The sequence below is a fragment of the Poecilia mexicana genome, unplaced genomic scaffold (genome assembly GCF_051168715.1).
Source record: "Poecilia mexicana isolate PSO_F unplaced genomic scaffold, ASM5116871v1 scaffold_7, whole genome shotgun sequence".
NCBI lineage: Eukaryota > Metazoa > Chordata > Actinopteri > Cyprinodontiformes > Poeciliidae > Poecilia > Poecilia mexicana.
Window position 1 is genome coordinate 22,413,923 of NW_028263376.1, and position 13,382 is coordinate 22,427,304.

A 13,382-nucleotide genomic window follows, 5' to 3' on the forward strand; every position below is an offset into this window, starting at 1 on the left:
TAGGCCACATCCTTCCTCTTGCCACATCACCCGTTAGGTTTAAATCCATCAAGTATGCAAAGTTTAGCCTGGGTTTAGAAACTGCCTAAAAATATGGTAAAAAAAAACAAAAAAACTTGATAATTATGTGCTGTGATTTACAATATTAGTGTAAATGAAGTGTATTTTACACTCACACCATGCAATTAGTATATCAGCAATACATTTGTGAACATTTTATCTATAGGTAAATTTCAAATTTTTGCTAATTCACTTACCATGCATGGATAAAATGTGAGTTCCTGGTGTCCTCAGTAAAAAGAAAACCATAGGCTCCAATGCTGCTATTAAGACTTTAATCACAAATTGAACCTGGCCTGACAAACTCAAATGGGAACCAAAGAATGAACTGAGGTTTGCCAGATTTATTGGAAGCCTTCATACAAAAGAAATTATGGCTGTATAAAGTTACAAAGGATTACAATTGACATCAATATACTTTCAGCATTTTAGGTCAATTAACCCAACAGTATTCTGTAACTTCAAGGTAATGAATCTAAAACGGCTGAGTTTAATGAGCAGATAAGACAATATTTAAAAATGTACAGACCAATAGATATCTGCAGATTACTTTTCAGTGGTAGTTTACAACACAAACCACAAAATCTGAAAAGCAACTTCAAAAAAAGGGGGAAAAAAAACAAAACAAACAAAAAAAAAAAACCTTGATAAATGTGAGGCCACTTCATCAGTACACAGCCAACTAAATTCCAATGGATCTTTGCTTCAATTGAGATTTTTATGAAATGCAAACAAATTTATTTACACAGATTTTCCGAAACATGTCTCAGACTATCGACGTGAAGGCATTAGAAGCTGCTTCGCCGTTACTGAATCTGGGAAAAGGTTGTGGTAGGTTGGTAAAGGAACATAAGCAGCCGTTATCATTTTACCTGGAAGGGGAGGGAAAAAAAACTGTAATTCATAGGTTACAAGTCTCCATTTACTGCTGCAGCAGCTACTTAACATACCTGCAAACCAGCGTCCATGAAGTGCATTTACTGTTGCCATTGCTGCAGGTATTGAGGGACACTTCACATACACATTACCCTGTGCACAAAAGAGACAAATGATTAAAATATGAAAGATTGTTGTAGACTATAGAACATTGCTGGATGACTACAAATTTACCTGAGGAGAGTTCCTATCAACATAGATGTGAACGACTCCCCCGTGCTTGTTGCATTCGTCAATCACATCGTCTTGGATTTCAGAGGCCCAGTTAGGATCATTTTCTCTAATAGGAAAAAAAAAATAAAGTATATCGTGCCAGGTGATATACATGGTGATAGTCATGTTTTTTTACTCCTTTGCTACCAAAAATATTTCACAAAGTGACTTAATACATAATAAAACAGAAGGACGCAACGGCAACTAAACACTTAAAGGAAACTTAAGAAACTGTTCTTACGCCTGCGGGTTAAACAGGTTGGACAGCTGCAGACAGTGTGTGGCCAGCGGCTGTGATGGGAGGTTCAAGGCTTGGCTTGGTGCAGGAGTAGGAACTATGAGAAGAATACAGATCTGTTGTTAAAATTTGCATGGTGAGGTAAGGCTGAGGGAAGGGTGGGGTTACTTTTTTTGCTATTCACCTGCTGGAGGAGGTATGCCCCCAAAAGGTATGGATCCAGTCATCTGCAGAGCCTGCTGAGCAGCAGGGGGGATTTTCAAGCCAGTTCCTATGGAGGAAGAGGAACATTTTACAACTTTAATATGAAAATTGATTCATAACTAAGCCTGAAAACAAACACATCGGCATGTGTGACAAACCTTCTGCCAACCGAGCCATGAGTTGCAGACGGCCTGTTGTGCCAAGGTCAATGCCGGTCCTCTCCAGCTCATCGTTGTCCAGGAAAGAGCTAGCCGTGGAAGAATCTGAACGTTCTGTGACGTGTCCCACCTTCATGGGACGTCCTGCCAGCTCAAACCCGTTCAACTGCTCCAACGCCTTCTTTGCGCACTCTGCATCTGCAAACTTCAGAGAATAAAGAGTCTAAAGACTTCAGCTGGCAGAGAACATTGGTTCTAACAGCAAAGCTTCAGTTACCGATATGAAACCATATCCTTTGGATCTCCCAGTCTCACTGTCCATCATGAGTTGGATTCCTTCAATCTACGAAAACCCAACAGGAAAAGATGAATATCAAAGCACATGAAATGAACATGCACCGTGAAACATAAATCATCTTTCTAACCTTTCCAAAAGGTTCAAAAATCCCTCGCAGCATTTCTTCAGTGATGTTAAAATGCAGTGAACCCACATAAAGTCTCATTGGACCTGCACTGCCCTTCTGTAGGTTATTGGCTGCAGCAGCAGCTCTATTTTTCTCTGCCTGGAAATAAATGAACACGATTTAATTAAACTGAAAAGAAATTATACAATAAATACTGTTTCCTTAATAATGTTACATCACATAAAGTTAATTTGTTTATCTTCTAGTAAAGCTTTTACCAACATCTGATATCAGACTAATGTCTCTAAAGCATCTACGTTTGGTGGTTTGAGCTGAACTGACCTGAGATGCCTGGACAATGATGGGCACACCTAAAAGCCTCTGACCAGTTAGTCCAATTGCCAGAGGTACAGAAGACGACTCCACAAACTCTATGTATGCAATACCCTTTGACCTCCGAGAGTTTCTATCAGAGATGATTCTCACATCTCTGACCTGCAGTTAAGTGAGAAGAAAAAAAAAAAAGACATCAGATCATTTCCAAATTAAAGCTGATCAGTCAGAAAATGTATCTAACGGAGCCGACCTTTCCAACAGCTGAGAAGAAATCCTCCAGGTCACGAGCTCTGATTCTAGCAGCAAGCTGCATGCAGAAAACTGTGCGGGCATCTCTTTCCTCTGGTGTCAGATTGTCGATCGGTTGCCTTGACAGAAAGAAAAATGGTCAAATACAATTCTGCTGAAAGTCCAACAACATGCTCATAAAATATCTGCTTAAAACAAAGTCTCTGATGTCAAACATGAGAACAGGAAAAGCTTTTGACTTTCATACCCAAGCATGAAAACAAGCTGAACTGTTTGCTGAACTTACCTAACAGGACTCTTTTCTTTTTTGAAGGGACTTCGACTTCTGGAACGTTTTCGACTAAAATAATGAACAGAAAAAGATAAATAAAAAAAAAAAAGGGTCAGTTTTTATTTTGAATGTTACACTTTAAACGCCGTCTCTCTAACCATCCTATCAAACATAGAGTTCCCAGAACATTTTTGTTCTGGCTGAGTGAATGTGTCACTTTAAGAGTTGATGAGCTACATACATGGGGCTCTTGCGTGCTTTGTAGCGCCCAGCCCGATCCCTGCTTCTGGAGCCGCTGCGATGGCGCTCCCTGCTGCGGCTGCGCTTTTTATCTCTGCTCCTGCTTCTTTTCTTGCTCTTCTTCCTGTCTTTGCTCCTGCTACGGCTTTTCTTCTTCTTTGAGCCTGGACTACGGCTCCTACTCCGACTCCTTCTCTTCCTGAGGCACATCACAACCAGGAAGGAAGATTACCACAAGCAACATTTTTGTCAAGCGTGAAACTTTACTTGATCAAGATAATTTCAATGTATTAATATGATGTGAATTACAACACTTTTTTTTGTTTTTTGAAATTCTGTGAACGAGAAATGACCAACACTTACTTCTTGCCGTGTTCATCGTGTCCATTTGCATGATAGGACTTGTTCTCATCCTAAGCAAGGTTTATAGAAGAACATCATGAGGACGTAGATGAAACATTTCAAGTCGTCAAGGTAAAGGGGGTTGGGGGTGAGAAGAGAAAATGCAAAAATATATTTAATTAATAATAATTCATACTTTCTAACAAATCTGGACAGTTCTTCCACCACCCCAATACCTCCCTTTCCCCCCCTCATTATAAGGCTGGTCAGTACTTAATGCTACAATGAAAAAGTTAAAGGGATGTCCAACATATTAGCAGAGTTCAGGAAGCTTTGATAACTGTGAGGTCCTCTCCACCATCCCCCCCTCCCCTAGCAGGTCGTACCAATGCCACTATTTGTGCCTAAACACGTGACCACGCATGGCCCATGGCCACTAAAAGAGATCCTGTGTGGTTGGTGTCAGTCCAGTGATCTTCACCCATTTTCGTTCTTGGACTGTAAGAGCTCGATGCCACCTCTGTCACACATCTTGCCCTGAAGCAAACAGGGATTCACACTTCTTAGTAATACTGACGCCCAAAGAATAAATAAAAATGATCAAAAAAAGCCACCTTTTAACACTAAAATTATCTGAAGATTGCATGAATATTTACAATTGTTTGGCTTAAGAAAAACAACTACTGAAAATACAAGGTTTTCTTAAACAACAATTACACTAAATACGTTGTATTTTACAGTCATTTCACTAAAATGTCATGGTAATATGTTTTGTGTAGCATGCAATTAAATCAAGATGCTGAAAGAGGCAGTATTCATATTTACGAGAAAAATATTCATCTAAACCAACCAGCATAACTGGCATGATTAGGGGAATAAGTGCATTAAAAGTCCTAGTGCAATCAAGTAATCAAATATTGGAGGAAGTGCATACAAGTAAAAATATAAACATGTTCTCCACACAGTGAAATGTTATGAATATCCACAATTAAATGCACATTACAAAGGGGGGTGGGAGTCAACAAGCCAATTGTAAATCTGAATACTGCCTCCTTTGCTGGACAGATAAAGATGGGCTCAACAACCATTGGCTTTCACCTTGTTGGAACCGAATTGGGACTGGATGGTTCTAGGTTGAATCTCTTTTAGTCCTAAAGTGAACCACAGTACATCAGTATATGCGCAATAACTACCTTCCTTTATTTTCACAGTTCACAGTGGAATCAAAGATGAATTCATGGGAGTAGAGGTGAGATATCATTAGGGAAGTCTATAAAGAGAGATAGATGTGGATTTATTTATATTTCTGTATTGCGTTTTTAAATAACTCAATCACCAGACACAACATTCAAGTGAACTTCTTCATAACAACAAAAATTTAAGATCTAAGCAAAACAAGGACTAAAACAGTTTACAGGCCCATTTCTTCAACTCTCAACTCACCTTTCTGTAAGGCGCTTCCAGCATGGCCTCGACGTCAAAATCATCCGCCATTTCGATCCTGCAAATAAAAAAAAAACAGAAAAAAACAAAACAAATAAAAAACCGCTTCTGATAAAATAAAAACACCCAAACACACACGAAACGATTCAAGAAGGAGAGAGGTAGACGGTTTAGACATGATGGGTGCTCCTACAGTATGAAAAAAAAACATTTAGTTTTTCATTTACACATATATATTCAGATTAGTATCCGGATAATGGCGCCAATTGTGAAGCTACGCATAATAACTACGGTCTGCTAAAACGTTTAAACACTATTAAAACAAGCCACGCAGGGGTTTACGTCGCTTCAAGCTATTGCTAATTAGCTATAGCTTTAGCTATATATACCACTATATACCACTTTACCGTCAGTTTAATTCTAACCAAGGTTTTTAAAACTAAGCTTTAAGAAACAGACAAATGAGACTCTCGATAAACAGATAATCCAGTCAGCATAATAAATAAAAATACTCAACTACTTAGAAACGGTTACAGGGCCGCAGAATGCGTCTGGGTGGATAAAACAAGCGTTTTAGTTCAGGGTGCCAAAATGGCCACTCTGACTCGAAGCGTTTCCGCGGCAGCGAGCTGAATGTGGCAAACAATGACGTTACCGTCTGAAATGGAGGATATGCTGGGCCAAAGTCTGAATACCACGGCTAATATGCTGCTGACGAGATTGGCGTCGGCGGGTCTCCCCTTCTTAAACACAGACAGCAGCAGAGAAATAAGACGTTTTGAAGTTATGTAACCTTTTCTTTTTCCTCTTCTGCTGTTAGAAGCTACTCGAGGCAGGTCGTGGCTTTACGGTCTCCTTCCGTCTCCTTCGTCTTCTTCTTCTTCGATTGTTGCTTAGTGATGAAAAATTACACCGTTACTGCCACCTGCTGGTTCTAAGTATACATTAAGTGTATATTTATGTCCTATCTAGAAGGGATTAAGCGTTCAGATCAACAGAGATTTTTTTTGTACTGCTATATCAAGTTGAAAGTTAAAGGACTTATTAATGGCTGCGTATTTTGTGAAAATCAGACTGAAGATTTGGATATTTTATCTGTAAGTTCGTTAAGACTTTTTGAAATGATATGTAGAACTGCAGTTCAAAAAAATCTATTTGCCCCCATTGATAAGAAAAAAAAAACACTAGGTGCTTTTATTTTGGAAAATGATTTGTAACGTAAAATTCCGATAAAATGCGGACGTTTGCATTCACTGAATGACAAAGAATGACAAATTTGAAGTGTTAAATGGCATATGTTTGCAGTCTATTTTTCAAAGGTTTAAAATTAGCTTGTAGAGATAGAATCCAAATACATTTAACAAAAAGTCTTATGTATTTACTCTGCACTAGCCTACAACAAAGGGATGGCCAGATTTATATTGGTTTCCTTAGTTTTTAACTTCTACTATTAGTAATAGTTAAATCTGTACATTAAAAAAACATCATTCTATTTCTATTCATATTTTGTAATTATTTTAGAATTAAAATTATATACTTAAAAAATATTACGAATTTTGGCAGAATTTTTTGGGGTATGTTGGGACTTAACTAAGCAATTGCATAACAAAATAGTATTCAGTACTTTATTAATTTTAGTGTTTGACAATACAATTACTTTTTGCAGGTAGCAGCTGACAGCTCTGTTTTTGTGGAGCATGAATTATATCAACAAAGTTACTGAAAAGTATTGCAAAAATAGAAATGACAAGAATTCTAGAGTGTATTGAATATAAACATGTATTTATTAGTGAGATACACCAACATATTCTCACTCCAGTCACTTCAAAAGACCAAGTCAGGCACATTTATTTTCCATGTTATTGTCCATTAATTGAATGACAACTCTTTGCTCCTGCACATCTGTAGAATCCTCTGCAGTCGTTTTGTAGCTGAGTTTAAATGGTGCATCGTAATCTGGGGAAACTTCAAAAAACACCACATCATCAAAGCAGAGATCATCCGAGGGAGCTGCAAGGTATGGCAGCTTCAACACATAACCTGTCAGAATGCCCCCAAGTGCCGACAGTCCTATCGTGGAGAATAGAGCTGCAACCTGGAAGAGAGCCTGCTCCCTTGCAGTCCTTCCCAATCCTGGTTTTAAACCTGGAATCAGCATCTGCAGTTCTTGCAGTTTCGGGTCCCCCTCCACTGGAGCTCTGTGAGTAAAGATCTCATACAAACTTGGGCCGTAAACTTCCTCATCAGCCATCAGAATAGCGCATATCCCTGCTGCGCATGATATAAGTCCTGTTAGTCCGTGCAGATTGTGTATCCCACACTGATCCTGGATCCTGCAGCGTTGTGCTAAGAATGGGCTCAGGTACTTGTAGCCCAGCATGCAGGCAGTGCAGCCCATCATCCCTAGCACATATGCAGCTGCAGGTGATATCATCATATCCACAGACGCCCCAACTGTTACTCCCCCAGCCAGGGTCACGTTCTGAATATCTGCCATGGTGAGCTTTCCCTTTTTGTTCAGCATTGCAGACAGAGCGAATGCAGTCAGTGTGGAGGCGCTGAGGCCAATAAAGGTGTGCAGGATGGCTCTGTGCTGGTCATCCCCTTTAAGGGTCAGTGCTGAGTTGAATGAGGGCCAGAACACCCAGAGGAATAATGTGCCCATCACAGAGAGGATGTCTGAGTGGTAGCTGGTGTTCTCCTTAGCATGACCCTCCCTTAAACCTGACCTGTACAGCACAAACGTCACACCCAGTCCAAAATAACAGGCAAAGAGATGGATGAGAATAGTCCCTCCTGCATCATTGATCCTCAGATACTTCAGGACGACCCACTCTGTGACCGCAAACACAGGCACCTCCAACAGAGTCATGACCAGCAGCTGCAGCGGGCTGGTCTTCCCCAGCACCGCTCCGAAAGAGATGAGGACCACAGCACAGGCAAATTCTGCATTTATGAGGTTGATAACTCCAAAGTGGATCTTCCCATCATGATAGAACTGGAAGTAGCCCTGCACCAGGATGGCCCACTGGATGGCAAAGGTAGCAGTCAGAAAGTTAAAAACCATCCCACCGAAGCCGTAGAGTCGGAAAAATGCCAGCAAACATCCAAAGCCGAGGAAAATCATGACCTGTATATCTGTGAAGAAGGGGTAGTCCTTGTACACGGCGTTGTGCATTGGATTTGTCTGATTGGTCTGAAAACGGGCATCGGCGTGCTCGTCATAGGTCACAAAGCCAAAGTAAATGACAACAAAAATCACCTGGGATACAAACAGGAAAACGGGTAATCTCACTCGAAGGTTAGTCGACTGCTTCTTCATCCTGGCAGCTGTCTGGTGCTATTAACAGTATTCGTTTTTGCTGCTTGCACTCTCTCTGTTTACACAAGATAGGTAAAAAAAAAACATTGGTCAACCCTGCCCTCAGTCAGACAATAACTGTACTGTTTTCTCTGCATGAAGAATGGAGCGCTGTGGACTTTGTCTGTCGTAATAAACAGTTCTGAAATGTCAGCAGTTTTTCTTCAGCTCTTTTTTCAGTATTTTATTACATTTATCTCTGAATTCCTGTTCCAAAGTAAATGTGGTGAAGTGGAACGTAAAAAGCAAACCTGTATCTGGCTGAATCATAATCTGCTCATCAAAAATGTGCCTCAATAATAATAAAAAAAATTATTATCCTGGAATTCCTAACAACATCTGTGTTACAGCAGCAGCCACAACACTTGCACTCTCTGTCCCCAGTGACAGACTTTATAATCAATGTCTATTTCTATGTAAAACCGTGGGAACTATTCAAGGAAGCTTATCACTGAAATGGGGGGAGGGGAAGCTGAGTTTGCAGTTTGCAGGCTCCTTCTTCTTATATTTGTTCCTAAAAGAAAACACTGGAGTGCCACAAATATTAAGAGACAGAGTGACTCTGCGTGTAACACTTAGCCTTGACCAAAAGGTCAAGGCTAAGTGAAAGATTTTTCAGTTTCTAATGCACACTGCCCTGCAAAAGTATTCACACATCTTAAACTTATTCACGTTTTTGCCACGTTGTAGCTAGATGTGAGGCGGCTGGATTTGGTTGAAAAAGTTTCATATTCCCTTTTGAAATTGCATTTTATTTTTGTATTGTAGCTTCTCAACTCTACCTTAAAACGATTTTGTTTCGATTTACTCTCAAATAATATACATATATATTTTTTTTGCATAATTCCAAATTCTGTCCAAGGTTTTGACCAACGTAATTCAAAGGAAAAACAATATAAACACCTCAAGGTGAAAAGTTTGACCTTTAGGCAGGGTCGCAACTACATATTATTCAGGTGGATATGAACACATAAATCGGCACCTCTCCCCCCTCAAACCATTACAATCGCTTTGGCTGTATGTCCACATGGTCCTGGATGGAAGAGCATCACGTTAGACTTTTGCAAATGACTGGGTTTCCTCCGACCTGCCTTGTGTTCTGCTTCACCCATCTTCCCATCAGCTCTGGCAAGCTGTGGGCTTGCTGAAGAAAAGCAAGCCCACAGCATTATACTGCCACCTCCATGGTCTAGTATGGAGATGGTGTTTTCAGAGAGAGCTGCAGTGCTAGTTTTCTGCAGGTTGCATTTTGCATGTAAGCCAAAAAGTAACATTTTGGTCTCATCTAACCAGAGCATCTTTCTCCATGTTTGCATTGTCTTTCACATGCCTTGTGGAAAATTGGAAAGAAAGATTCTGAAGGTTTTTTCCCCAAAATATTTTCTTCTTGCCACTTCTTCACAAAAGCTGTATTTGTAAAGTGCACGTCTAATGTGGAGCTCTGCAGCTTCTCCACTGTTACTGTAGATGTGGCTGCTTACCTGATTAACACACTCTTTGCTCGGCCTTTTCAGGGAAACAGCCATGTATTGTTGGGTTTTGTAGTTGAAAAAAAAAATCTCTGACATCTATACAGAACACATGTACACAACGGTGCACTTAAATAACTGCTGAAGGCAATTGGTTGCACTAGATTTTTTTTCAGGGGTTCTGTTCACAATCATGCACCATTTTGTGTTCGCATAAAATCCCAATAAAATACCGTGAAGTTCATTACTGTCTGACAAAATGTGAAAAACCTCAAAGTTCACTTTTTAATAAAAGATTTCTTTTTATTGGACAATGAAGATTCTGACTCCTTGATTTGGATTCACAGTACAATTGTTACCTTTCTCCTAGAGCCAATGTCTGCATACGACCAAGAACAAAGAACAAAGTAAAGGGGATCAGCTTGGTCTCTTATCTTTGTCATGTACTGTTCATATCTCCTTCACAAGGTCAGTGGTAGTTTGAATCACAAGTTCATGCGAGGGGCAGAATTACCTTCAGACACTGTGTTGGACGTCTTCAGCAGACACAGCTTTCTTATTACTGAAAAACGTAAAATAAGCTCGCATCAGAAAAGAGTCCACATATTTCCAACTTTTATTAATTTTAAAATGAATTGCATTTTGTGCAGACATAAAAACAGTCCATTCAAACTATTATCTGTATCCAACTCCAAATGCTGTATAAAGCTGCAATAGTTTTAAACACATTCCTAACTTAAACCGGTCAACGCTGTTAAGTTAAGTTTTGTGTCTTTAAGATACCATTTACTGTAAAACAAACCCGGCATGCACAGTCTGCAAGAAGTGTAAAGTAGGAACCAGTATGTATCACCTGTAAAATAACATCCAGTACATGCGCAGGGGGTGTTGCTGCCCCCACCTTTATCAGTAACATAAAGCAAACACTTCTCTGTACAAACATTATTCAATAAAGCAATATATTACTGTATTAAGGATGAGGTAAGGTTTGCAAACTGTATGCTACCGTATAATACAGATGAGAGAAAATTAAAACACAAAGTGAGTCCTATACGAAAGGATTGGGTAATAGTAGATAGAGAGGGAAGTGGGCTTTCGTCATTAAACTTTAATCACAAAGGTCCGTCCATCTCATAAAGATAATCTATACATGTTCTGGGTATTGGAAACACTCTCTGACTTATGAGTTATGTGACACCAAGCGGTGAAACTGCTGACCAAAAACATACAGTAATGTAAATAACTTGGTATGCCCCATTAATATACAGTCTCTTATCAAGAAATTCCCACATGTTGATCGCTAATCTATTTCTTTGTCTGAAAAAGAAAATAATTAACTGCACTTAACAATTATTAAACTTGTTTCAGTCTAGGAACAAGAACGATAAGCAAAAATGTATATTCTGAAGAAAAAGTTAGGACACCCCAGCCATTTAACTGATGTTGCCTCCATCAGTGAGATGCTTCTTTTAGCTGTCTATCAGTCTCTGTCATCTGCCTGAGCCTCTGATATCAGTCTCCTCACTTTTCAGATGTTTGAGGGGTATGTTTGATGTACACTTTTCTTCAGTGTCAATAAGAAAAAGATCTGGGTTTGGACTAGGCTGAGGACTTTCTTCTTTTTAATTTTCAGCCATTCTTTAGTGGATATACTGCCATGTTTGCCTCACTTTTTTTCCCTCGCCAAGCACAGTAGCTTTCACGGTGGGTCATAAGACGATGAACTGGCTGTCATTTACAAATAAATGAAACTTTAATACCAATGATATTCTTCCCTTGACTGTTCAACTAAAATAAAACTTTGAAAACACACACGACCAAGAAGCTCTTCGTAAAATCTAAGCAGCTAAACAGTTTTCTCACTAGGAGTCAGAAATGTGGATAAACACTGACCTCCAGTGGTGTAAATTATACAGATGAAGTTCTCCAAAGGGAACTTGACCGCTTGTTCGCAGTTTAGTTTAATGGCAATACAAAAAACAATATATAGACAAATAAAACACTAAGATATTTATTTTAGTTAAAAATGTAAAAAATAAACAAAAACACTAAATAACACAATCTAACAGGAAAGGAGCAGCCTATTTGGAAAGCATGTTGGTAATATCATGATCTGGGCCTGTTTAGCTGCATCAGAACTGTACAACAATGTAAATGTTAATAGAACTATGGTTAAAGCAATCCACCAGCAATAACATCAGATCCATGAATGCAAAAGCTTTTTAACCAAAATGTGAAAAAAAGAAAAAAAAAGAAAAAAAAAAAGAAATAATGAAGTTTTAGATAAGCCAAGTGAAAGTCCTCAACTTAGTCAAATCAAGAGCTTAAAAATCAAAGCTATTTTATACAGAATAAACTCAAATTCAAACACTTTGATTTGAAGTTGTTGCTACATAGGGAGGGTGTGAATAAATCTAAGGATTCCATTTTTTCCTTCCTCATTTATCAAAATGAATAAAATATAAATTATGACATGTGGATATTTTAGGCCTAAATCTCCTCCACAGTTATCTGATGAAGTTTGATGCCAAAGGTAAACAAATATTTGTGGTTTACCATTTTAGCCGGTCTGTAAAAGCTAATGCAATGTAAACTAAACATAAAAACATAAAATAAGCTGGAGAATTAAATAAATCATGAAAACATATACACCCTCGTAATTTCTGATTAACAAAGTCATCTCAAAATTGTAGCAGTCACCCTCTGAAATTCATTTTTACTACATTTCACCGTGTCTGTGTTTGTTTTTCGCAGGTTTTGTGCAGCTGTGAGTTAGTGAGTGACCTTTAGTCAACAGGGTTACCTTTGAACAGATGTTTCTGCATGTTTCAGCTCTACATGTCAGAAATTCTCAGAACTGCAGCTTGTGAAATAAGCTAATAAAAAAGTGCCAGAACATTTCTCCATCGCAATCTCATTTAGGACTAAATTGCACCTGTAAACATGTTTCTAAACCACATATATTGCTGTCCCTCTCAATTAAGAGGGTATTTTTTTTTAACGGTTTTTAAATTTGGATCTAATGCAAAGTTGTTCCTCTAACACACATGTGTCAAACTCAAGGCCCGCGGGCCACATGTGGCCCGCCATGTCATTTTATGTGGCCCCCCATAAAGGTTTAATCAGACCACAAAGTTGACCAATAAAAACTGACGGAGGTCTTTGCGAAGGAGTGAGACGCTTTGTCTATTTAGCGCTGCAAAGCTTGACCAATTTATGAAGTCAAGCTGCAACAGATTCAGCTGACATGCACAACCCTGCCTTTCGAAAAAAGAAAAACAACGTCTGAATAAGAGCATTAGTATAAAGAATTTGTCTCTAAAAATAAGCTAGCTTGTGGATATTTTAGATAAAAATGTCTCTGACACAGCAGAAAGCAAATACATTGTGATGAAGCTCATTGCTTTCTATTCTGTAATGTCATCTACAGTATTGTGATATTGCTCTTCAAAAAGAGA

At 38.9% G+C, this 13,382-nt stretch overlaps 2 protein-coding genes across 2 annotated transcripts; both read right to left on the reverse strand.

The window, feature by feature from the left end:
- Positions 1-318: 318 nt before the first annotated feature.
- Positions 319-6,011, reverse strand: rbm39b (RNA binding motif protein 39b). The gene is made up of 15 exons (XM_088007262.1): positions 5,888-6,011; positions 5,095-5,152; positions 3,673-3,722; positions 3,311-3,508; positions 3,085-3,138; positions 2,800-2,917; positions 2,556-2,708; positions 2,235-2,372; positions 2,087-2,152; positions 1,810-2,014; positions 1,632-1,718; positions 1,451-1,544; positions 1,171-1,276; positions 1,011-1,089; positions 319-932 (listed from the first exon to the last, which is right to left on the reverse strand). Exons 2-15 carry the CDS (start codon positions 5,143-5,145, stop codon positions 832-834), a joined length of 1,500 nt encoding a protein of 499 aa, XP_087863388.1. The 5' UTR covers positions 5,146-5,152; positions 5,888-6,011; the 3' UTR covers positions 319-831.
- An 844-nt stretch (positions 6,012-6,855) lies between these two features.
- Positions 6,856-8,559, reverse strand: rh50 (Rh50-like protein). Its single transcript, XM_088007263.1, has one exon. The coding sequence runs from the start codon at positions 8,414-8,416 to the stop codon at positions 6,932-6,934; it is 1,485 nt and encodes a 494-aa protein (XP_087863389.1). The 5' UTR covers positions 8,417-8,559; the 3' UTR covers positions 6,856-6,931.
- Positions 8,560-13,382: the final 4,823 nt, after the last annotated feature.